The following is a 26,198-nucleotide window of genomic DNA, read 5'->3' on the forward strand; positions in this document are numbered from 1 at the left end:
CACAACTATACTCAAATTTTTTTTTTTCTCTCTTTTCTTGTAAAATAACGAAGTTTAAAATTAATAAATAAATAAAAATCAAGCACATCCGAAAAGGTCAAGTTTATCTTGTATTGTAAAGTACCATGGGCCAATTATAATGCAAAAACAAATTTAAGTACCATAGAGCTGAAACACCGAAAGAAAAAAGTACGTATAAGTTGGAACCTAAGAATTTGGTTCAAATCATTGGTATATACGAACTAAATTTAGGAGACCGAAAGCTCAACTGTCACACTAGAGAGAGTTGCGCTTTGTTCACCGCTGAATGCTGATAGTGACAAAGTACAAAGACGCACAAGAGGGTTTTGGGTAGGGTTTTTGCTCATATCAGACAACTCTGAAAACACAGAGCGCACACACAATAATGATGATACTGAGATCTTCAGTCACTTCTTCTCCAGTCCCTCCTTTTCTTCTCCGCTCTTTATTAAACCCAAAATTTCTCTGCTCACACCCAAAATTTCTCCATAAACCTCAATTTCCCGAGAATCCCAATCCGGAGAGAATCACTTCAGAATTCGAATCCGAGTCTGAGTCTGAATCCGAACCCATTTCTCAAAACTCAGTTTCGACTCAAACCCATGTCATAAACACCCTCCTCTCCCACAAGAACAACCCAAGATCGGCTTTGAATCACTTCAAACAGGTTGAGAGGAAGCGAGGCTTCGTTAAAAGCGTGGATGCTTTCTGCGTTTTGCTTCACATTTTGGTGGGCTTTCCGGAGACTCATAAACTTGCTAAAAGCTTGCTTGCTGAGTGTGTCTTCGGGGATTCAGCTCCGGCTCCGGCTGTCTTTGTCGATCACTTAGCCGAATGCGGCAACAGGTTTGGTTTCGTGTTGGATTCGCGGGTTTTTAATTATCTGTTGAATAGTTATGTTAGAGCTAATCGAATTGAAGATGCTGTGCTTTGTTATAATAGAATGATTGAGAGTGATATAATTCCTTGGGTACCATTTATCAATATTCTTTTGGCTGCATTGGTTAGGAGAAACATGTTTGGTGAAATACATGAATTGCACAATAAGATGGTATGTAGAGGAATTAGTGGCGATTGCTATACTGTACATGTGATGATGCGTGCGTGCTTGAAGGACGGGAAGCCTGAGAAGGCAGAGGAGTATTTTAGGGAGGCCAAGGCTAAAGGGATAGAACTTGATGCAGAAGTGTATAGTATTGTTATTCAGGCAGTTTGTAGGAAACCCAATTTGAGTTTGGCTTTTTTGTTTTTGAAGGAGATGAAAGAAATGGGATGGGTTCCTTCGGAGGGTACGTATACTTGTGTTATAGGAACTTGTGTGAAGCATGGGAATATGGTAGAGGCATTGAGGCTTAAGGATGAGATGGTTAGTTGTGGGAAGTCAATGAACTTGGTTGTGGCGACGAATTTGATGAAGGGGTATTGCGTGCAAGGGAATTTGGATAGTGCTTTGGATTTGTTCAATAAGATTGGTGAGGATGGACTTTCACCGAACAAGGTTACTTACTCAGTTTTGATTGAATGGTGCAGTAAGAATGGGAACATGGAAAAGGCCTATGAGCTTTACATCCAAATGAAAGAAAAGGGTATCCAGCCTAGCGTCTTCAATGTGAATTCCTTAATACTTGGGTTCTTGAAATCTCAGTCACTGGAAAATGCATTCAAGCTGTTTGATGAGGCAGTCGAATGTGGAATTGCGAATGTTTTTACATATAATAATCTTTTGTCATGGTTCTCTGAAAAAGGTGAAGTAAATGAGGCTCAAGGTATATGGAAAAAAATGATTAGCAAGGGTGTGGAACCTAATGTAGTGTCTTACAACAACATGATACTTGGCCACTGCAGAAAGGGGGATATGGATGTTGCAAATAGTTTATTTTTGGAGATGATAGAAAAGGGCTTAAAACCTAATGTGATAACGTATTCTGTTTTAATGGATGGATATTTTAAGAAAGGTGACACTGAATGTGGCTTTGATGTGTTTGACCAAATGGTGGGTGTAAATATTGTTCCCACAGACTTCACATTTAACACTGTTATCAATGGTTTGTGCAAAGTTGGCCGCACATCTGAGGCAAATGAGATGTTGAAGAACTTTGTTGAGAGGGGTTTCATTCCCATCTGTTTGACTTACAATAGCATTATAGATGGATTCGTCAAGGAGGGTGCCATCAATTCTGCATTGTCTGTTTATAGAGGGATGTGTGATAGTGGAATTTCCCCCAATGTGGTCACTTACACCAGCTTGATTAATGGGTTTTGCAAAAGCAATAATATTGATCTTGCTCTGAAAATGCTGAATGAGATGAAAAGCAAGGGTCTTGAATTGGATGTCATGGCATATTGCGCTCTAATTGATGGGTTTTGCAAAAGGCGAGACATGGAAAGTGCACGTGAACTTTTTTCTGAACTTCGTGAAGTCGGTTTGTCTCCAAATACAGTTGTGTACAATAGCATGATTAGTGGCTTTAGGAATCTAGATAACATGGAAGCAGCCCTTGACTTGCACAAGAAAATGATAAATGAGGGAATTCTGTGTGATTTGCAAACGTACACTACATTGATTGATGGATTGTTAAAAGATGGGAAATTACCACTTGCATCAGATCTTTACTCAGAGATGCTTTCCAAGGGTATTGTGCCAGACATCATTACATATACTGTTCTAATAAATGGCCTATGTAACAAAGGACAGCTAGAAAATGCACGCAAGATTTTGGAAGACATGGATGGGAAGAACATGACTCCTAGTGTTCTAATTTATAATACCTTGATTGCTGGACACTTCAAGGATGGGAATCTGCAAGAAGCTTTTAGACTACATGATGAGATGCTTGACAGAGGTCTTGTACCTGATGAGATTACTTATGATATTCTTGTAAATGGGAAAGCAAAGGCAGTAAATACTCTTGCTGGAGTCTCGTGAGTGTAAATAACTGATTGGAACCTCAACTGGAATTGTTGGGGCAACTCAGGAATCTTCAATTTTATTTTTCACAGAAAGAAGCCCACTCTTTTGGTCCTGGAAGCTCAACATGTGCCTTGGGTGCTTCTTCAGCTCCTGTGTTTGGAGGCTCTTCTTCATCTTCTTCTGGTTAGAGTTCAAGTCTGAGATTTTTGTTTTCCTTTTCTTATTTGCATTACTTGTAATTATGCCCTGTTCTATGATCCCTATTTTACGGGGAGCCAGTTATTAGCAGCAAGCTTCACTAATTCCATATATAAGTGGTCTCAAGCATGGGGCTTTAAAAATAGTAATTCCATTGCATGGTTCATAGAGTTGTTGTCTTTTTGTATATAATTCCTTTTGATGTAATTCTATATGCTTCTTCGTTTTCTTTATACATAAAGTAGAATTTTTTTAATAAAATATTTCTTACCTATCAAAAGATGTCCTTTTTTTTTTTTTTTTTTTTTTTTTTTTGGTGCTGAAATGATCCATTAGTTTAGATGGGCAAAGATGTTTTGGACATGAATATAATTGGATTTCATTTCTACTTTAGTTTTCTATTCCAAAATGCATATCCACTGGCTTCCTTCTTGAAAGATGAAAAAGACTGCTGCATTTAACTGGATATCTGCAATAGAGTAATGTATTATTTTATTTAAATAAAAGTTTAGCTGAAGCTTGATTTGCATTAAAATGTAACTAACTTCTTTGCAGCACTAAATATTATTCATCATGGGAAGTGTAATTAAATTAAAAAGCAGTCATCTATCTTGTGCTCTGTAGAAACTACAAACTCATTGACTAGCCTGCTATGCCCTGACCCTGCTCTCTCTAAATTTATAAATTCATTTGGGTTTAACTTATTGTCTTCTTGATGCAGTACAGAATTCTCAAAGAATTTCAGAAAAACAGAAGAACAGAAAAATAAAAATAAACCTAGGAATCAACATATGTTGCTTGGAATTAACACCAAGCAAGAGAAAACAGAACCTAGGAATTAGCACCAAACTATCAAAGGAGAAATGCCAACAATAAATTTTAGTATTTTACTGCTCAAGCAAATTGTAAACAATTCTATAGTACTGAGCCTTAGGTTCTTCAAATAGAGTTTCAGCCTTATTATCTTAATAAGGAAAGGAACATTTCTAACAAATGATATTAAATCTACTAACCTAGTAAGAAAATGAATTAAATCCTTAAGGGGAAAAAAAATGCTAGGTAAATAGGGGATAGGGGGGCTGGTGGGACTCAAACCCTAGTGGCCAGCCTACACAAGAGGTACTAAGACCACTGGGGCATCCCTCAAAATTAATTGACTAAGCCTTAGGCACAAGTGGTAGTAGGCTCATCAATAAATTCACTGATTAGGCTGTCTTCTTGCGTCGTTAAGTATGTGTGATTGAAGGCCAGTATCTTGTGTTCATACCACCTTCCCCTTTCTGGCTTCAGGTATCATAAAGAGTTTTACCAAATTTTTGAGAAAAAAATGGGGATTTCTTCTATATTATTCATTGCTTGATAGTGAATGGATATGACACAAAATTGGCAGTCTACTGTTTTGTTTACCTTTCAAATTTCTTGATGAATGTGAAATATGGTCCTGTATGAAATGCTTGTGTACATTCTTTTGTTTATTCTATGAAACAAGGTTGTAAACCTTGAACAACCTTTTAGTAAAATCATTTGTAATTAGGGCTATTATTTTGATCATCAAATATATTTTACTCTCTTCAATTATCAATCAATCCGAAGTGTTGCTGTTTATCCTCTTCCATGTTCTAATTTTCTAGATATGCTTGAGCATTGTAATTTGAATAGTCTGCTTATTTTGTTTGTTCTGCTCCCTAAGTACACCCCTGGTGTACACAGGTACTTCCTTTTTTGATAAATAAAATTTTCATTACTTACCAAAATTATCAATGAATGTGAGTTTAAGAATGCATGTTTGATTTTGTTTTTAGAGCACATAGACTGTAAATGTATGTAATTAATACTGATTGTTTCTACTTATTAAAAAATACTGGTTATTTCTTTTCTTTTGGAGCCTATAGGGCATGCGCATACATTAACTGTTCAAGGGTGCCTTGTTATGTGTATCACTATGTGTATGAGTATGTATGGTATCACACGCATTTGTGTGAGTTTTGATTTTTTCATTATTACAGTGATCTTTGCTTCACAAATTCAATTCATTTATGCATGTAACTGAAGGTGCTAATGACCTCCTCAATTCACTACATCTATCTGATAATCTTTTCAGTATGTTTTATCTTCTGCTAATTGAGTTATTCATGCTTAAAATGTCCTCGTTATGAGTTTTTTTATTATTTTTTTTATGGTGGTTGTAGTGTATTGCCACTAATAAGTTCACAACCGGTTTTAACCTTAAAAAAGGAAAATAACTTTAATGGTAGCTTGATAAGCAACTGCTAACTGATTCCGACATTTTAGCCCAATACTCAAGTTTTTATGTTGGAAGCTTGCATTAGTTGAATTCAATGGGTTCTGTTTAGACATCATGTATTCATTAGCAGTGGTTATGCAAGAAGTGACAACAAAATGGACATTCAGTGTGATCAATTGTGTTCACTCTAATCTTTATGACTCTCTTGTGGTCTGGGGCCTTTTGTTCCCCCCTTATTTTGGCTTGAAACTTTCTTGAGTCTAAACTGATAATTGAGAAAGGCATTGTCTTTTTTTTCTACATTAGTCATTGAATGAATTGGTGGGTGATTTTGGCACAAGAAACTGATAACTTTTACATTTTTTTTAATCAGAATTTTGGTAGAAAATGCATGTTCATTGTTATATGACATGGCTGTCTTCTTTCCTTCTCCTTTTCTTTTTTTTTTTTTGTACGTGGAGTTTCAGTGATTAAATACAGATTCAGTGATTCACTTATTTTTATTCCCCCCCCCCCCCTCTTTCTGAGTCATAATCTATATTTTTTATTAAAATGTTTTTTCATGTGGTTGAAATTTTTTATCATCTCTGTAGGATCTCTTCTACATGGGAAACAGTGCTTTCCACCAAAAGTGACTGGTTGCAGGTTTGAATATGGGAATCAGGCTCTCCAAAACAAAGTTGGGGGTAAGATTTCCTAGCAATCACCTCTCTCAAATCCATCAAAGGTGTGTGTTTAGTGCACTGATTATGACCTTTTTTTTATGTGAGAAAAGTATGCCTTTTGGTTCATCTGCCTTCTTTGATTCATAAGCCAGCCTGGTGATGCTAGTACCCAGACTTTTGGCACTACAGCTGCTTCAGATGTTGCCAATTCAAAGACATCAAATTTTTGTTCCAAAATGACTTCAACATTAGTTAGCCCTAGTGCAACATTTGGTCTGTCTGCTGCATCAACCTTAGAATCTGGGACAGCTTCTCAGGCTTCAAATAGCTAGCTTTTCATTTTGGGCTTCAAGTGCCCCAGCATACTGTGCTTTGAGTCCAGTTGGGATAGCTTTACAGACTGCCAGCAGCTCTTCATCTTTATTTTGGTGCTCCTGCTACCCCAGCTTTTGGTGTTGGCTCCATTCCTGATTTGTGTCAATCTACTTGTTGTGTCATTTGGGACCAACCTTTTTGGAACTTTTAGACTTTTTGTCTATTTCTGGAACCCAGATGTCCTCACTTATTGAGTATTTTCATAACTCTGTAATTATGCAACATGTAATGTGAAGGGTTTTATTTTATTCTATTATTTTTTTAAAGCATTACAAATCTGAGTGTTAGAAGCTATTGTAGTTTCTACTCTGGCCTTCTGTTTTGCTGATTATCTGACAAACTAGTGTAGGGATCTAGACTATGACTGCAGCATCTGGGGGCACTGTTTTGGATTGTGAGTTTTTGTTGGACAATATGGAGGAAGTAGAATAGCAGCTTACACCGAAACACTCACAGTAAATAACTTTCTTTGTGCACAACCTGGAAACTTTGTCTATATGTCAGCTATGCCTGTCTACTTGAAGAAATTCCCAGAAAAGTTAAGATGGGAGGACTAACAGTTGGGGGGATAAAGTTGTATATATAAATGCTTGAAGTTGCCCATACCAGAATTAGCTTCACACATGACATTCTCACCCAAAAAAAAAAAAAAATTTGCTATAAATTTTTGACATTAACTATTAGTTGTGTGGCTTTGAACAGAAAATGGAATTGATTCTTTCAGCCATGTTTGTGATTAGTTTGACTTTCGGGTGGCAGTTGCTTGTCCAATCTGCTTGTGGGATTTTGTTTGATGCATCAACCTACTGCTTCACTCTGGGACTATATCTCATCAGGAAACCACTCTTTGACAACATCACTAACCACACCATGTCATATATATTCGGAGTGTCACCATGCCCTGCATCAAGAACCAATCCACATCTCCCTGTAACACATTGAGCTCACATGCATTTGGTTCGGTCCCTTACATCAATGCTCATGCTTTGGCTCCTGGAGCACCTCATGCACCTACTACTGGCCTGAGTTTTGCACCCTTAGCTGGGCAGATGAATTCTACCCTTAGAGAGACTGCTTCATTTGGACAAATCTCTACCCCATCCTTCGGTTAATTGAGCACATTTAATGTCATCAATTGAATATGTAGATTATCTGATTAATGTACAGATCTTGTTCACAAGCACAACATTACTGCATTATCCGAGCAGTGTTGGCTTGTTTTGGCCTGACAAATGTTAGTCCTGAAACTCAAAGAAGCTCTATTTTTAGATGTTACATGTCTTGCAATGCTGTTTTTTTACTTTTTATTTACATAATGCTAATCCTCATCTGCTCTTTAGATATCCTATCCTTCAGTTTTAGTCTTTGCGTTTTTGGTTTTAGTATCTGACTGAAGGTTTATTATATGTCCATTTATCTTTGCAGCCCTGTTTTTGCACTCTTCTTCTGCCTGCAAGCAATGTTGCGCGTGCGCCACAGGAAACTTGAACTCCATTCATTTTCATTCTACTTTTTGTTGTTTTTATTGTCCTCTAGAAGCTATTTACTGTGGCTTTTATTTCTTTGTTTTTTTTAATATAAAATTTTGGCAGTATCAAACATCATTGGAGGCGTGGGAATTGTTCTTGCTCAGGCTGCCCCATCAATCAACTGCATAATTGATTACCATCTTTCAAGGATAACCCTTTTTTTTTTTTTTTTTTTTTTTGTGATGTTGATTTAGGAAGAGTATAAGATTTTGGTTCACATGTGCTCTTGTATACATCCTTGGACAAGTTTATAGTCAATTCCATTTGTTTGGAAGATTAACTTTAGCAAATTGATTTTACAGCTTGTAATGATGATTATCAGCAAAACTTCAATTTGAAAGCGACCCATTTTTTCATGCCCATTGGCCATTGTACGATTCTTATATTCATGCATGCTTAATTTATCCTGTTTTCTAAAGTGTACTTGATGATTAGTGCTTGTTTGGGAGAACTTATTTTCACTGGCTTTGTGTATTTGGATTAACTTTTTGTTGAAAACTTGTTTGATTATTACTTGGAAAAAAAATATGGTTTTAAAAAGTTATACATAAGTAAATAAGTTAATGAAATAACAAATTAGTAGTTTACTTTGCATTTCCTTGGTGCTTTCCTTATTATCTGGATTCTTACCACCCTTCCTTCATTTCAATCATCTTCCAAAATAGTTTGCACCAAACAAACCTCTAACCTAGCTTTCGCTAATTCTACAATGATAAATGACTACTCAATAGCAGGTTAAAGTTAGATCAATTTTTTTAATCAAATAAGAGACTTAGGTTTAAGTTCTACTTACATAATAAACCAATTGGTATTGACTTAATGGTAAAAAACAATCATTATGGAGTGGACACCATAAATTCAAATCTTATTGTATCTATAAATAATAATAATAATAATAATAATAACTACACAAAGCATCAAACCAAAGCTTCATTATCTAGCTTGCCCAAATAGGATAAACGTATTAAAAAATTGTTAGTATATTCTCTGAGTATATCCTAAATAGTGGTAGTTTATCAATAACTAATTTGAATAGTATTTAGCCAAAAGTCTTGTAGTTGAATTGATACCTTCTCATGTACAAAATGCTTAAGGGTTTAGGAGAAAAGAATTGGAACTGTGAGATTAGCAACATATTTTATCTATAAAAAAATTGAATAGTATTTATTGTTTACAGCACAGCATTATTATTCTGTAATGAAATAGCCATTACATTCAAAGCAAACAACACAAATATCTTAGAAGTAGCATGATTTCTAAAAAAGTGGGGACTATCTTCCACCCAAATTTGATAGCAATGATGGAAAACTGCATATGATTTGCCAAAACAAGTCTAGATTTGTTGCTATGACTATTGCATCCAAACTAACTAATGCCAGACCTAAAAGCACTCAGTTGCTCATAAACCCAACACAATCCCTGCATTGGTCTATCATTACTGAAACATTATCTGATTTGATATTTTGTCTTTTTTTCCTTTTGTCTTCTACTATTTTGTGTTGTGTAAAAAGAAAGAAGGGTTATTTTGTTCTTAATTAACAGTCTTCACTTTGAATGTTTTTAAGGTAGATTTTTATTGCTAGATGACAAAAAATATTTTAACTTCCATTTTGTTAACCAGTTTTTTATTGGTATGAAATAATTTTTTTTTTAAAATTTTTATATGCCATTTTAAAATCATATAAATATAAAATAAGTTCAAGTTGTACCCTTCATGAAAATTATACTTTTTTTAATAATAGATTTTGTGGGAGGACTTTCGTCTCGGCCCTCAATCAGGTATTGTTTGCTTTGGAATGGACAAAGATCGACTTACGTCCCATCCGCACGAATTTGCTCAATTCCACATCGGGGAGAAAACACATCCCTCCTTGCCTTATAAACTTTTGACCTAAAAAATGGTGTATCGTAATATGTGTCATACCTGATTGGAAGCCGAGACGAAAATCTTCCCATAGATTTCATAAAATCTTATGGTGAAAAATTCATTACTAATTAACTATTATAGTGCCATTAATATTCTAAAAATTGATGAGCTACCTCATGTTACTTCATTACTTTATTACTTTATGATGAGGCTTACAAACTATTTTAGCTAGGAGATGATGCCCGCATTTGTGCAGAGTTTCAGTTTGGGGTGGAGGATCCAAAAGCCAATGATTTTGTTTTGTTTTTGTTTGTATTATTTTGAAAAAGCAACTTTATAGAAAAATACTTTGCATGCCAACAAAAAAGGAGGAAAGAAAAATGGTTGGAATTCCAATTCCCGAGACAAGAAAATGGAATTTATTATACATGCAATACAACTGTACAAGCATTTCTAAAACAGTCATACATCTCATCAAAAAAGAAAAACAGGCATTCACAACTCTTTTTATCTTGTCTCATTTCAAAATTTCAAATGGTCCAGACACTTCCGCTTAACTTTTTTTTTTTTTTTTTTTTTTGAGAAGAATTGTTTCCTCTTATTTGTAAAGCATAAAAGGTGAAAATGACAACTAGGTTTTTAAATAAATCAAATCCCAATAAATAAATAAAATTTGGTAACAAAGCTGATCAACTCTTGGAAAAGCATAGAATTTTGGTTCGCTTCACTAGAAAGAAAAAGACCGGAAGGGAAATTAATATATATATTTTAACTATCACAATTTGTGAATCAACCTTGTAGCTAACCTTTAGTGTAGATTTCTTCGCCCTGGATCTTCGTAATTGGCTGGAAAGTAATTGCAGATTAGAAGCTAAGGCTGGTCCCCTTTCAATTCCTTGGAATATCCTCTTCTTCTTTTTTCTTTTGTTTTTTGGTTGTTGTTGGTATATGGACCTTATGGCAGCAGCACCGCAACAGAGTAGAGGATATTCCAAGTGACTCATCGCTTGGGAACCCTGGTGCTGCTAGAGGAGAGGGTGTGCTCTGTTCTGACTCGGGTGCTTGGATTAACGCCTTCTTCTAGGAATATAGGAATCACCACCAGCTTCTTAGCTGAACTTTGGGCCCTTAGAGATGGACAAATCATGTGTTTAAATCTAAGGATCAATGCTCTGGAAGTAGAATTAGATGCTAAAGTAGTTGTTGAGTTATTGAATGGTACCGGTATGTCGAATGCTACTAATTCCTGGCTGATTGCAGGCTCCTACTTTCCCAAGTTCCTTAAGTTAAAGTGGTTCATTGCTACAGGAAAGCTAACTTCACTACAGATGCTCTTGCTAGATTAGGATCTCTACCATACTCGGATTGGATTTTTTGTATTATGATTCTCCCCCCTCTAATCTGTTATAGATGTTTTTCAGTCGAGCCTTTATGGCCTTTGTCATGTCAGGATGTGTCCTGACTCTAGTGTAGTTGTTGGTTCTAAGTTTGTTTTGAATGAAGTTTCCTTTTTACCATGATAATAATAATAATTTTCAGTTGCAGCCAAGAATGCAACCATGAATAAGAAAGCAGTTTCTCCCAAAAAAAAAAAGAAAAAGAATAAGAAAGCAAAACTTTCTCTGGAGATCTTTTCCTAATAAAAACATTTTGTTTGAAAAATATTTTTTGACATCATTTTAAGGGTGAGCTCAGAATTTCAGGAAAATGATTATTGTATCGATGAAAGTAAGGAACAATGGTTAATTATGGGTACCTTTGCAATCGTACAAAGAATTAAGCAACGGGGATAAGCTATGACACCTAAAAACTATTTAACTTGACAAGCTATTGATTCATAACCACCATGTATAATAAATAAAGCTCTGCTTGACCTGAAATATGATGCATATTTTTATTATCTTTGAAAAGAAACAATGAACCGCTGACATTAACAGAAATGTGAACTCCTACATTATAGTGGGGGCAGAAGGAGGTGGGATTCAAACTATATACACAAAGCACCACAAAAAATACCATTATCGCTAGGCTTTTATTAACTCCTACATTGCACTAAAATCTGCTACAAGGAGGTTCTTCTCTTGAGCATTATCTTAATCCAGACGGGGAAGATATGTATACCATATACATTTCACCATTTCAGGCCCCAAAACATGTGTAAACTATTTTCGAGGTCGTCCATGTCAAACACAAGACCAAAAGTAGAGAGCATATAATACTAAAATGAAAATTTTTGCTATAGAATTTACAGAAAAAGCAAAAGAAATTATCCAAGTAACAATGGCAAGACAAATTCACTCAAAAATTCAAAGAGGTAAGAAAAAATAATAATAATAATAATAATAAAAGACAACAATGTACTGTTCATCTATCTAACCGAGTGTCTACTTCAGCAGAAACCTGTCTTGCTACCCCCCTGAACATCTTCCACAACATTAAAGTTACTTGTCCCTGCTAATGCAAGTGAGAGAAACATGGCCTACTCTGATCAGTTGACAATTGTATTACACAGGCTGGGAAGAGAATTTATGTGTATGTGATGCAATGATTATTCATGCATTTCTTGCAATTCCAAGTCAGTTCTCCATGAACAAATATGGTAGGTCCTGTTGACCCTTGAGACATCTGAATTTATGCCCAAAAAAAAAATATATTAATTAATAAAAAATCTGCCTTCCAAATTAAAACCCACATTATGCACACTTCTCCTTCATTGTTTATGTCACAGAAAAAATCCAGGCTGTTGATGTTTCCAAAATGGCCACCAACTGATCAGAAAGAAGGCCATATAAAGTTTCTCCCATCAAGTTACTTTAAACAGAGGAAAATTATAATCACCTTTAATCGCAGGCCGGCATGTTATTTCTTCCCGATTGGCATAAAGGAGAAGACATTGAAGTTAGAAAAGCTGTGGAGGAGGATTTCAAGGGGAAAATCCTTCTTCAATTCTTGGGGAGGGTGACGGGTCTGAAGCATCAGCAAGAGCCTCAAGCATGTTTATGACCTCAGTTGTGTCATCCAAATAGTACTTTGCTTTACTTGGCTTCTGTCCAACGGTGCAGGCAAAAACAGATGAATTTGAGGATAAAACACCACTTGTCATTGCATCTCCAATGATTTCAAACATGTCCTCGTCAGATCGGTCATCACCGATACACAGTACAAAATCAGCCTGCTTGCCACCCTCTGCCATTGCTGCAAAGATCTTTTCTGCAACCAGGCCTTTACTCACTCCCTAAAAGCCAAAGTATATGTTAGATTCCAATATCATGTTTACTAAGCAATAGAAGTTCCAATATTTGACTGGAAGGGAGTATAATCAAGGCACAAAAAGTGGCACAAGTAGTCTCTGGTGAACTTATTATGAAAGAACATAGGTCTAAAACAAAATAATAATAAATCATGGACAATTAGAAATGCAATTAATTGTATTAATTAGGAACGTTTTGAGACAAAAACTCATTTATGTCTCTTTCTATTTTACAAAATAGTTTGCTTCTAAGAACCCTGAATCAAGGGAGGTTGACATTAAAGATCCAGGTGGATATTAATTGCATCCTCATAGCATGGTATAAATGATCCAAGGAAGCATATTTTTCTTACTGATGTGTAACCAAAAAAATACTACATTATTAAACTTATATTTGCATAGAGAAGACCAACAATTTGCTCACTGATGGGATTTTTTCTACTCTCTCTCTCTCTCTCTCTGTGGAATACTTATAAACAGACCGAACACAAAAAATCCTCTTTACAAATAAAAAAAAAAATGTTACACTGTTCCAACAAGTGTGAGAGGGGGATATCAATGCCAGGAGCTACAAGGCTCTTAGCCTATGCAATGTATTGATCATGTAGAAGGAACTACAATATTTAATCTTCTGCATAAAGTGTTACTTTTACATAAACCCTTAGTTGAGTCAAATTAGATCACTTAAATCTGCATTAAGGTTGATCCCACTTCAATAATACTTGTGTCACATTATTGAATTGGCAATGAATCTAATTGTTTCTTTCTTTTTTTCATCATTACGTTTGCATAACATTATAAGTGTAAAAGAGTATCAGATGGAGAAATGATGGCTGTAGTCCATGACCAAATCTGCCATGTGAGTGGAACAACATTTTTTGTTTGGATCCTTCCCTCTTTTGCTTTTTAATTTAATTTTTGCCCAACGGGATGAACATGGTTTAAAGTGTATTCTACTAGTAGTCATAAAAGAGGGATAGATGTGGGCTAAGGCAGGAACCTAGCAAAACTTAGTATACAAAAATTTCTAACATTTTAGTCATTTGATGGAATAAAAAGTCAATATTAAAGTTAAGATATCTACCTGCGGCTTCACTTCAACAATGTATTGACCTCTTTTGACAGCAACTGGTTCATTCGCTAAAACACTTTCTAGATGGTCCAACAACTCCTTAGCCTGAGTAGATCCAAAACCAGGGTCCGCATCCCGATGGTGCCAAACCAAAGCACTCTCCTTGGTTTCAATGTAAGAACCATCAGTGGATTCAGTATATAATTTCATAACAGGCTCAGCCATCTGTACCCACCCAAAGTCATTACTCTGCCCAATGGTCTTCCAAGGCTCTTCAGCATGCCACCTAACAAATCATACAATTAGGCACAAAGGTAACAGCAAACAAGTGTTGACATAATGGAGAAACTAAAAAAATAGAATACCTCATGAAGTAACCATGTTCAGCAGCAATTCCAAGTTTCTTGCAAGGAGAAAACCACTTTCCCAATGAATCTTTTCCTCTTCCACTAACAACAAACACTGTGTTTTTATCATCACTGCAAAGCATGTTGATAATTGATATAACCTCTTCACTTGGGGACTTGTTGATGGAAGTTTGGGGCATTACTGTGCCATCATAATCCAAAAGAATGGCCCTATGTTTGGACTTTATATATGCAGATTCGATGGCATCAATAGACAACTTTCTGAAATTAGGATCCAGTGCCACAACCCTGAAACCAAAGCTCAAACCAATTCCCCAACAACGTCTTCTGAAATGGTCCTTGCAAGTCCTTTCCATATCTTGGAAAAAGCTCCTTGACCAATATGCCACATCGTGCGTGCTAACATACCTATAATGCTTCTCATGGCGCAATTGCTTCTCGGAATCATTCATTGAAATTGCCTCATTCATTGCCTCAGCAGTTGCTTCAACATTCCATGGGTTGACCCGAATTGCACCACTCAATGAAGGCGAACACCCAATGAACTCTGATACTACTAGCATGCTCTTCTTAGGACCACTCAATTCTGAACTTGGCTCTGACCCAGAATCGCCCTGCCTGGACACAATGTACTCATAAGGTGTGAGATTCATCCCATCCCTCACAGCTGTGACGACAACACACTCAGCAATGGTGTAGTATGCCGTTCGTTCACTAAGAGAGATTGGTCTATCAATGAAGACGATTGGTTCATAACCTAGTCGCCCAAAAGTTTTGTTAATTCTCTCGCAGCTTGCACTAATTTCATCCTGAATTTCCTCAAGATCCCTCCCTCGTCCCCTAGCAGGGTTTGCAATTTGTACCAGAACTGCCCTTCCTTGCCACTTTGGATGCTGCTTCAACAACTGTTCCATTGCCAACAGTTTCAAATTGACGCCTTTAAATATATCCATATCATCAACCCCAAGTAACACAGTTTTTCCTTCAAACTGTTGTCTGAGCTCCCCCACTCTCCACTCCTTATCTGCGAGTCTCAAAACAGATTCAATCTGGCCCATGTGAATCCCAACTGGCATGATCTTTATCCCCACCGTCCTTCCATAATATTCCAATCCAATATAACCCCTTTTTGATTGATACTCCAAACCCAACATTCGACTACAACAAGACAGGAAATGTCGAGCATAATCAAAAGTGTGGAAACCAATTAGATCAGAATTCAAAAGTGCCTTAAGGATCTCTTCCCTCACAGGCAATGTCCTATATATCTCGGATGAAGGAAACGGACTGTGAAGAAAAAATCCCATTCTCAGCCTGTTAAACCTTCTCCTCAAGAAAGTAGGCAGCACCATCAAATGGTAATCATGAATCCAAACATAATCATCTTCGGGGTTTAAAATCTCAATCACCCTCTGCGAGAAAATCTTATTTGCAGCCACATAGGCCTCCCACAAAGACCTATCAAACCGCCCGCCATGGTTTGCTGAGAAGGGAAGCATGTAATGAAAGAGTGGCCACAAATGCTGTTTACAAAACCCATGATAAAACTTATTCAAAATGTCGTTCGGTAAAAATGCCGGGACACACTTAAACCTATCCAACAAAAGCTGCGACACATCATCTTGTTCGTTCATATCAACTTCAACCCTCAAAGACCCTACATACAAAACCTCCATTTCTTCAGGTAAACCATCCTTCAGCTGTAATAACAATGAGTCCTCATCCCAACTAAAACTCCACCCCTTATTATCTGGCCTACGCTTAGCTTTCACAGGAAGCTGATTAGCAACAATAATGATACGGTCTTGAACAACCGAAGACGGAACATCTGACGACACACTGTTGGCCTGATCATCATCAAGCTCAGAAATAACTCCGGGAACGGTCATTACACGTGGTAGCCGCTTCTTTTCGCGCCCCATTACCGGAAAGTTCCCCGAAGCTAGATCTAAAAGATTGGTATACGATCTAGACATCATCTTTAACCACTTTTTATAAATAGTATATAACCCCCAATCCAAAAAATACTTCACAAGATCTCAAATTTCTAAACCGAACCCACAATTGCTTTTGTCCCAAAATCACTATAACTGACCACGATCTGAAATGGGTATCACCGAAAAATACATCATTACAATTAGTTTCACAAAAAACGAATATTTTTCAACCAAAAAAAAAACCCCAGTTCCTAAAAATCAAAGCTTTAACACAAGTAACTATCTGACATCCAAAAATAGGAAAAGATCTATGAACACAACACTTCTAGATAATAACAATCTGAATGATGAAAATTCAAAAACCAAAACAGAAGCAGACAAAAATAGCCCTAGTTAATTTGCAAACTATACCATCAAAATACAAAGAAAGAAAAAAACTTAGAATACTTACCAAAGCTTATTGAAACACGAAAATTTCAATCTTGAGGCAAAGTTGGATCTGAAAACCATAGAAAAGAAAGCAAATTTAACGTTTTTGAGCCGCAAGAATTCTAGGGTTTTCTTTTGGTTTTTCTGTCCCCTCTCTGTGTACCAATAGTCACATTCCAATCTCTCTCTCTCTCTCTCTTTCTTTCTTTCTTTCTCATATATACAAAAATACAACCAGTTTCTTATGGAGGAAAAGGAAATAGTAATTAAAAAATATATATTTATAAATATTTATAAATTTAAAAAAAAGAAAAAGAAAAAAGGCAAGAGGATAAGGTCGGCCAGTAGATAACCCAGTAATGCCAACTGGCATTGATGAGTCTTTCTTTCACGCGCCCTTTACTCAGACAAATGATGACGTGTCGGTTTCTCGTGGCGCCACGTTTTCAGGTTTCACGGAAACTGGGTCCACTCACCGTGTGTACTCCCCCCCCCCCCACGCTGACCCCACACGGTTATCGTATATCCAAAACTTTTTTAGCTTCGGATAATCACGTGCGGTACGCACCACATTTACTTCTTCACGCCGTCCAATAGGGATTTGCCACGTGTCATGTTTTTATCGGTTCTTCCTTTTTTGGCACGTGGGGGAAATGAAAAAAACGTAGAGTACGTGAGAAAATAAATAATAATAATAATAATAATAATAATATTAAAGGGTATGTGTGGGGGGTTTTGGGGGTGTGGTCCAAGTTGTCATGATCTTGCCACGTGGCAGGGCTTGATTTGAAAGTTTAGGATAAGGGTTCTTCTTTTTGGTTGATGACGTCATCTGCCGCGTCACTTTGAAGAACCACGTGTTTTTTTTAAAGGACTTTGTGTCTTTGTTGTACGATAAATACTATTTACCCAACTCCCTTCTTTCGGCCAACAAATCCCATTATTATCGATGTGATTTCCTTACTTGGACAGCAGAAGTGACAGATAAACAACACTTTTAAAAGTTTGAATTTGGTATTAAAAAAAAAAAAAAAACGTAAAATTTATGGTTTATATTATTTAATAAAAGATTATCACATTAAATTTTTATTTAAAAATTCAATATATCTTACCACACATAATAATATTTCAATAAATTTATAGTTAAATTGGATTTTCAAATAGGTATTAAAATTACTTGAGTATGATTGTGTCTATTATTTAATATGTAATATGATAATGTAATGTGTTAAGATGGGAGGGATAAAATTTCATACCTTTATTGAATTTAATTTTTTTATAATAAATTTTAGATTATAAACTATTACTAATTTTAATTTGAATTAACTATTTAAATTATTTTCTGTCCACTAATAACATTAAGTAATAATTTGTCACTTTACAAAAAGCAATAATACAAGTATAAGTGTTTGTGAGGTATAGGAGGTAAAAGCTGGAGTTCAAATCCCTAGGAGGGAGTTTCGCACATATATACATTTATATTAGATTAGAGTATAATTTCTATTTTGTATAAAAAAAGAAAAGAAAAAAAACACTTCTCTTTTTTTCACCATAATTTCTTTAATAATTGTGAATCAAAATGCATACGACCACACTTGAACTCATACTTAGAGTGTGTTTAGCACCAACTTTTAGCTTTTATGTACAACTTTTTAAAACCTCACATTTTTTTGTATTTTCTTACTTTTTCAAATTTTGTTCAAGGTACAAGTATACTTTAATACACTTTTAGCAAAAAAATTTCAGCAAAAATCTAGATAAGTTGTTCTCAAACAAACATTTAATTTCACAACTTACTTGAGTGTTATTTTGTGATTGGATTTCAGCTTTTACAAATAAACTATCGCAGAAATTTAATGAAAAAGAAAATTAGGTACATTAATTGACGCTAAAACATGCTGTAGAGTTGGGTGTGTGGTAGCATTTTTCATAATGAAACTTGTTGCAGAAAGAAATGGTGATAACAGGTATCATTGTTTGTTGTGGGCTAAAGGCTAATTGAAAAGTTATAGCAGTGGTAGAGTAGAGTAGAGGTAGAGAATATATAAAAGCATATGCTATTCCTAGTATTGATTTGGTTTGGGCATTTGGGTCTTGGTCGGTGGAGTGGGTTTTTAATGACACTGATCTCTTGGTTGGGGACTTTGGGAGGCATTGTAGGTAAGCCACGAAATGTCATTTTCATCCTCTGTGGAGGGTTTTGTTTTTATACCTACATATAAGTTATTGTTGGGTTGCCCTAAGAACAATCCAAAACAGAGAGAGAAAGATAGGGTATGACATTTAATTATCAACTCATTAACTAAATACAACAGAGCCACTTGGTGTGCGGTTTTTGACTCATTTGCTGTCTCTACCTAATTTGCAGTGTACGGGCAAAGATGGTGGTGGTGGTAGACTGGTAGTATTATTGATGAGCTTTGGGGGCACGTTGTTTAGAAGAATAAAAAAACTCTACTTTTTTCTATCTGTCTTTATATTTTAAGCTACGGGCTTTATCTTTAAGAACTTTAATTCCAAAACCCAATTCCAACTCAGAAAGATTGATCTTCCACTTAATATTTTATATATAATTAACTTTGATATAAAATATTGGTACATTAATATTGCTTTATTATTAACTTTAATCTTTTTTTTATATAAAAATATGCAATAACCGGACTTATGGCGAAAACAATAACCTTCATTCCTCCCAGAAAGCATCGATTGATCCAAAAGGCAGTTTAAACCCCATATGGTATGTTTGTATTACATTCAACATTGACATTGCCAAGGCTCAGGAGTATCATTCGTACTGGCCGAATTGAAGATCCTTTTATTTGCGTTTTAATTTTCACATGTACATGTTTTTGTATTCTTTGGTCTACATTAGGTTAGAGAAGTGAAATCATGGTAATTAAGACTATTTGTTGTTAAAGCAAGTTTGAATTTGAATATAGTAAAACAATTGTTATGCCTTTCAGTGTTAAGGTTTTAGGCAGCATAACCATGCTATTATATAAGGCAGGTTTATTTATTTTTGATAATATGGAAGGTTTATTGGTATATGGATATTGTTAGTTTTCACATTTTATTGTTACAACCATAACTTTATTCTTGCAAAATCTATGGAAGTAGGACATGAGTACATAGAAAGTCTTAATAATTTAAGCCGTGGGATGAGCTTGCTGTTGTGGCATTTTTTTTAAGAGACAGAAAAATAAGAAAAAAACGGTTTTTCACACGCACACACTTGGAAAAAATTTTGTTTTGTTTTTGTTTTTGTTTTTTTGTTTTTTTTTTTCAACTGTGGCAATTTGGGTTGTATGCATTGAATACAAAAAGTGGGACATGATTTGTATTCCTATCCATTTGTCTAATTAGATAATTTCCTTAAACATACCAACACAATCCCATTAATTTATAAAATAAAATATATACACACAAAAAAATATTTATTATTGCCGCACATGTATTTTATATCCTTTGAGTAAAAGGTTGTTAATACACACACTAAACAAAATTGGAGGGAGCATTTTTCTCCGTGCTTCAGGAATATCTAAAAATTTTAAAAGTGACTTCCATCACCCTCTTCAAATTTTAAAAGTTGCCTAGTTGTATATCCCTTTGCGTCAGTAAAATCCTTCATCCCTAAGTGCTATTTTGTGGAATTTTCATAGTCCATAAACACTTGCCCTTTGTTGGGGGCCATTTTTTCGTTGCGCAACCACGTGTTGTCCGTTGGAGGGATGACATTGCTAAACCCAGATTTGTATGGGAGTTGTGTCCAGAATTCGACATTGGGCTAAATAGTCCAATGGCGTCTAGCGTATTTTTAGGCCTACAAAATGGATAAAGTCTAAAGTCTAAGAATCATGATAATTGTTGAATAAATAAATAAATAATATATGTTTGATATAATAACTTTAATTAATAGTTGTAATAATAGCTAAAATAAAGTAATATGTATTTAAAGGTGAAGTAATCATATATTCAATAATGTAAATTTAGAGTTCTAGCTGTATAGCATCAATGAATTGATAGCATTCTAGTAGAATTACTCCAACGGTAGAGAGGCAGTATGCTATGATAACTCTAAGATTCAAGGGGAAAAATGGGCGCAACGAGAGAGAGAGAGAGAGAGAGAGAGAGAGAGAGAGAGAGAGAGAGAGAGAGAGAGAGAGAGAGAGAGAGAGAGAGAGTCCAGTTGTGTGTAGAGGTTGGTTAAGTTTGTCCCTTTATCATGCACTTAAATGAATTTCTCCCTTGATAATGCTCTTTTAGTTATTGTGAAGTTATGAATAGCATTGCCTTCCACGAGAAGGGCTTTTGTAAGATAGGTTTGTGCCTTCTAGGAGAAAGGTTTTTGTAAAATAGGTTTGTACCTTCCATGAGAAGAGTTTTACTATGAGCATTTTATATCTCTTGAGAAGTATAGAGATGGTAAAAGATATAGATATTTTGTGGGATGTAGTAATTGTAATATGAGTAGTGATATGAGGGGCATTTATGAATTAAGGGCTAAAGAGCTTAATTTCTAATTTGGAAACTAAGAGCTCAGAAGCTCAAAACCTCATTTAGAGCTAAGAAGATAATTAGAGGGAGAGAGAAAATAGAGAGGTTTTTGAGAGATTAGTTCTCTCTATTGGTGTCAAGTGTTGAACACACTGCTAGTGTTCTGCTGGAGAGGTTTCCTCTTTTGGATATTTATATTTTTGGTAATTGATTCTCTTATACTACATTTTTAGTAAGTAATAAGATGATTGATTGATAGTTAATGAACCTTTAGAGATCTAGTCAATGTCTCATTGTGTTGTGACTTAATCTTGGTGAGCAAGAAGAGCATTTAATGCTCTGCTCAGGTAGCTAGCATGAGAATATTTGGTCTAATTATGGAAGATGGAAAATGGGTATTAAAGAGATTATGACTATTTTATATTTGAAGATTGAAGATAACCAATCAAATTTAGTCATATGTTTGAGTTGGATTTTAGCTTAAAATAGTAATATAATTTATATGGAATAATATGATTAGGCTTCCAAATTTGTATAAGAATAGCTAGAGATTGAATGAATAGTTATTTTGCTAGCATTTAGATGACTAGAGTTTTTGAGTATTTGTCATATAATAAATATTAAGTTTTAGTCAAAGAGCAATTGAAAGTTTTATCATTTTAAGTGTTTATGTAATAAGGGAGGCTTATTATATGTTACTTGCTACACATTGACTTATCAGAGTTCAGGGAGTTGGAGAAAATACGCCAAACAACATGTTTCTTTTATTAACTTTAAATCATTGGCCTTGAATGCAATTTCCAATGATCAAGAATTCGAGATTTCAAGAAGCCACTTAAGTCACTAGGCTGGATACCCTTTTCTTTCATTTTGGGTGTAAAGCTCATAGGCCTTTTCCATGCTCGCATTCTTACTGAACCATTCAATCAAAACTGAATAAGCTTGTTTGGTAAAAGCCCATCCTCACCAATCTTATTCAACAAATCCAAAGCACTTTCCAAATCGCCTAGCACGCAATACCCCTTCATCAAATTTGTCGCCACAACCAAATTCATTGACTTCCCACAGGCCACAGCTAATCATCTCAACCTTAGGCCTCAATGCCTGTACCGTATTCCCATGCTTCACATATGACAAGCCCCAATAATACAAGTATACGTACCATCGAAGGAATCCATCCCATTTCCGTCATTTCCTTCAATAACACAAGAGACAAACTCAAATTGGGTTTTTTACAAAGAGCCTGAATAACAAACTTTACAATACTATAAGCTTCTGCATCAAGTTCGATCCCTATAGCCTTGGCCCCTCTAAAATACTCCTCAAACACGCACGCATCAACGCATGCACCATATAAAAATCACCACAAATTCCTTTACATATATACCAACTTATTATGCAATTCTTGCACTTCACCAAACATGTTTCTCCTAACTAATGCACTCAAAAGAATATTAATATATCATATACGGCACCGAAGGAGTTAAAACGAAGAACAGTATCTTCATTTTTTTTTTATAAATTTTAAGAAAGCAATTCTATTTGATCTAACATAACTATAAATTTACAATTTTGCGAGAGAAGAGAGAAGTGTTTGTGCATGCCACGGTTTATGGGCTAGTGTAAAGTAATTAAGTATCACGAGTGCAATTTTTTATCTCTTCGGAAGTGTATGCTAATGATTAATAAATAAACTATATTTTAGATAATTAAATTGATTAATTTTCATTTTTAAACTTACAAAACTTAGATTCATTAAACTTATATGATTTGAAATTATATATATATATATATATATATACATACACACACTACAAATAACGATTTACATTATTAATAACTTACAAATAATACTTTAATATTTTATACACTTATACACTAGTAAATTAGTAATTTGTACATTGTCATTATACATTACAAAATTTATAAACTTATATATAAAAAAAAAAAAAAAATTATAAACTTATAGATATTTTGTTAAAGTTAGAAACTCATTTCCGATTAAAGCGTTTTGTATTTATATTCTAATCTAATCTTGGTCCAAACCCATTTCTAAGTCTGTATTGGTATATTTCATTTAAGGAAATAATAATAATAATAATAATAATTATTATTATTATACACGGTATAAAAAAAACACATAAAGAGGGGTGAAAAATTGAAAATGGTGAAAAAGGGTCCAAAACTCCCACCTAATGCAATAAATACCAACCCCTGTCTAAAAATTTTGTTGATGCACACTGCTCTGTTGTCTGATATCTTAGGAAACAAAACCAAAATGCAAGACAACGGCAAATGCAAATGCAATACTACCATTTTAACAAAGTCATTTTAAAATTAAAATTAAATAAATAAAAGAGAGAGAGAAAAGTAAGCACACAAAATCAGAAAACCAAAATAGAAGATGAAGAAGCAGAGCACAGGATAACTGGATAAGATTCAAAAGTACCTTTCTTTTTCCCATATTGTAACTAGGACAAAACCATTGTAAACTTTCTGTTTTCTTAGATTATATATAGGGCTAAATCCATGAAATTTTTCACTTTATTTTCCATGTGATGTAATATTCAAATCATTCAATAAAGAGTATTTCATTAAGGTTTTCTTATTTTTCTATAATTAAATAAGTTGTGACTCCATATGCAATCACAATTGTTAGGATCTTTAGGTTATTGACAAATCCCTTGACAAGTTTGGGTGCAATTTTGAATGTTAATTTTACATTGTAATTAATGTAGTGTTGTAGGTTTAATTTAGTAATGGGCTTTGTTAGTGTATAGCTTCGATTAGATTAGCCCATTTGACTTGGCCCAATATACTGTACTTGTAGTTTACTTATATTGCTTGTACTGCACACATACCTAACCTATATAAGACTCTCTATTATACATTATTATTTCACACAACATTAATATACAGACTATTCAGTCTTTCTCTCTCACTTTATATTGTTAACATGATATCAGAGTCATTTCTCTAATTTTCTGGTTCCTGTAGACATCTCCGGCGTTCTTCTGCTGCCCTCGCCTTCATTCAATAGTCACTGTCAGAAGCAAGTCATCGTCGTCACGCCCACAGTTCTTGCAACTCTCGGATCTCATCGCTCTGTTCATCTAACTGCCAAAGCAAAGGCACAGAGTGACAGAACAGCCAATCCCGGAAAAACCCAACCAAGAACAGCCAAAAAGGACTTGGCACGCACCTACATGCGCTGCCTAAATCTTCTGAGTGTTGAACACGCGCCACCACGCACCCCTAGTAGTTCACATGTGCCGCCAAGTGCCGGTAATCGAGCCTCCACTTGCCTTATGCACCTAAGATCCTCAGCGTCTGTCCACGTCAGCACTAGGCTAACGTCATCTTGCCCACGTCAGCATCTGCATCATCAGATTAAGTCAACACTCGCGTCAGCCGCCTGTGTCAACACACGTCAGCAGTTGACCTACCATTGACTTTGACCATTGACCATTGAGTTCTGACCGTTGACTTTTTGACCAAAGTAAAAAAATTTCAACAGGGCCTGTCTTGCTCAGTTTTTCGCGTAGATTCCGATTTTGGACTCTGTTTCTTCATTTGAGGTCTCTAAATCCCACTTTTTGGTCATTTTCTTCATTATGGCTTAACAAAACGAACGAGATATCATTCGTCCTATTACCATTATGTTGGATGGTTCTACTAGCTATCATGTATGGTCTCAAAATATTACTTTCTTTCTCAAGGGTCGTAAACTGTGGAGATATGTGACTAGTTCAATTCCTAAGCTAGTAACAAACCCTAAATCCAAAGCCACAGTTGCTGAAGATGCCTCTAAGACTGTTGTTACAATGGATGATTTTTAAGAACGCCTAGAGCAATGGGAGAGTATTCAGAGTAAGATCTTATCTTGGTTTATCAATACCTATATTCCCTCCATTCCTAATCTTCTTCCTCGTTGCCAAAAATTGAAATTGCAACTTATAGGATCTCACATAAGTGAAAATCAGAGGGTCGAGAAACTATTAGTAGAGTTCACATGTTTAAATCCAGATAAGGTAGCAATTCCCCTTTCATTTTTACAACTCTAGCTTGATTGAAAAATCTATAACTTGAGAGAATTTTGTTATGAATTGCTATACAGTACTAGCTCTCAAACTCTCTTTTAAACCCTTATTTCTCATGACTTTCGTAGAAAAAAAAAAAAAAAAAACTAAACTAAACTATATATTGAAGAGCTAGAAAGAGACCTAATATCCTAGAGAAAATACCTTCAAATTCTTTCTACATTCTCCCTCTAAAATTTCCACATATCATGACAGGTTAAGACCATCACACGCTTGAAATCTTAAAAGTTCTTTGATTGGAGCTTGGGAATCATTGGAGCATCCTAGAACTTTCAAGGAGACTTAGAGATAACAATTGGATCTCAACTGCGAATTTGTTGACTAGAGAAGACAAAGGACTCAAGCAGTTGGCTGTGAGTAGAAGCTTGGAAGGCTTGAGTACGTTGTTACTTCATAACTTGGAGGGCTTTGTACGTAAGATGTATTATAACTCTCTAGTGGATCATTTGGTACTGTGATGCCACTAAGATTTTTTTTTATGCCTAGTACTTTGGTGGTATTCTTCACTGCATTATTTATGTACACACAATTCACTTATTGATAGTGATGAAACTAAAGGAGTGATTTTGTACTGTATTAGCTAGTATGAGTGGTATGTCTCATACATATTTATGGACCAATATAGAAACAAGGGTGAATCAATATAGAAACAAGGTTGAATTGTACTACCCCAAAACTAATATAAAGCTAGTTATAAAGTGCCATTATTATGTAATAGTTATAATGCATTTAAGATC

General features: G+C 35.2%; 2 protein-coding genes across 6 annotated transcripts; one reads left to right on the top strand and one right to left on the bottom strand.

The window, feature by feature from the left end:
• Positions 1-221: 221 nt before the first annotated feature.
• Positions 222-8,269, top strand: LOC115991712 (pentatricopeptide repeat-containing protein At3g54980, mitochondrial-like). Of its 4 annotated transcripts, XM_031115575.1 has the most exons (4): positions 222-3,115; positions 5,969-6,061; positions 6,760-7,649; positions 7,841-8,269. In XM_031115575.1, the coding sequence occupies exon 1, from the start codon at positions 407-409 to the stop codon at positions 2,945-2,947; it is 2,541 nt and encodes an 846-aa protein (XP_030971435.1). In that variant the 5' UTR covers positions 222-406; the 3' UTR covers positions 2,948-3,115; positions 5,969-6,061; positions 6,760-7,649; positions 7,841-8,269. The 4 variants fall into 4 exon arrangements, with proteins under 4 accessions (XP_030971435.1, XP_030971434.1, XP_030971433.1 ...); XM_031115574.1 differs by lacking the exon at positions 6,760-7,649 and having other exon boundaries at positions 7,841-8,262; XM_031115573.1 differs by lacking the exons at positions 6,760-7,649; positions 7,841-8,269 and adding an exon at positions 6,151-6,668.
• Positions 8,270-12,024: 3,755 nt separating this feature from the next.
• Positions 12,025-17,117, bottom strand: LOC115988787 (probable alpha,alpha-trehalose-phosphate synthase [UDP-forming] 7). Of its 2 annotated transcripts, XR_004091645.1 has the most exons (5): positions 16,890-17,117; positions 14,499-16,602; positions 14,146-14,419; positions 12,650-13,046; positions 12,025-12,436 (listed from the first exon to the last, which is right to left on the bottom strand). XR_004091645.1 is itself a non-coding variant. In XM_031112401.1 (4 exons), the coding sequence occupies exons 2-4, from the start codon at positions 16,478-16,480 to the stop codon at positions 12,735-12,737; spliced, it is 2,568 nt and encodes an 855-aa protein (XP_030968261.1). In that variant the 5' UTR covers positions 16,481-16,602; positions 16,890-17,117; the 3' UTR covers positions 12,025-12,734. The 2 variants fall into 2 exon arrangements, 1 of the variants encoding a protein (XP_030968261.1); XM_031112401.1 differs by having other exon boundaries at positions 12,025-13,046.
• Between the last annotated feature and the right edge of the window lie 9,081 nt (positions 17,118-26,198).

This window comes from Quercus lobata, chromosome 5 (assembly GCF_001633185.2).
Source record: "Quercus lobata isolate SW786 chromosome 5, ValleyOak3.0 Primary Assembly, whole genome shotgun sequence".
Taxonomy (NCBI): Eukaryota; Viridiplantae; Streptophyta; class Magnoliopsida; order Fagales; family Fagaceae; genus Quercus; species Quercus lobata.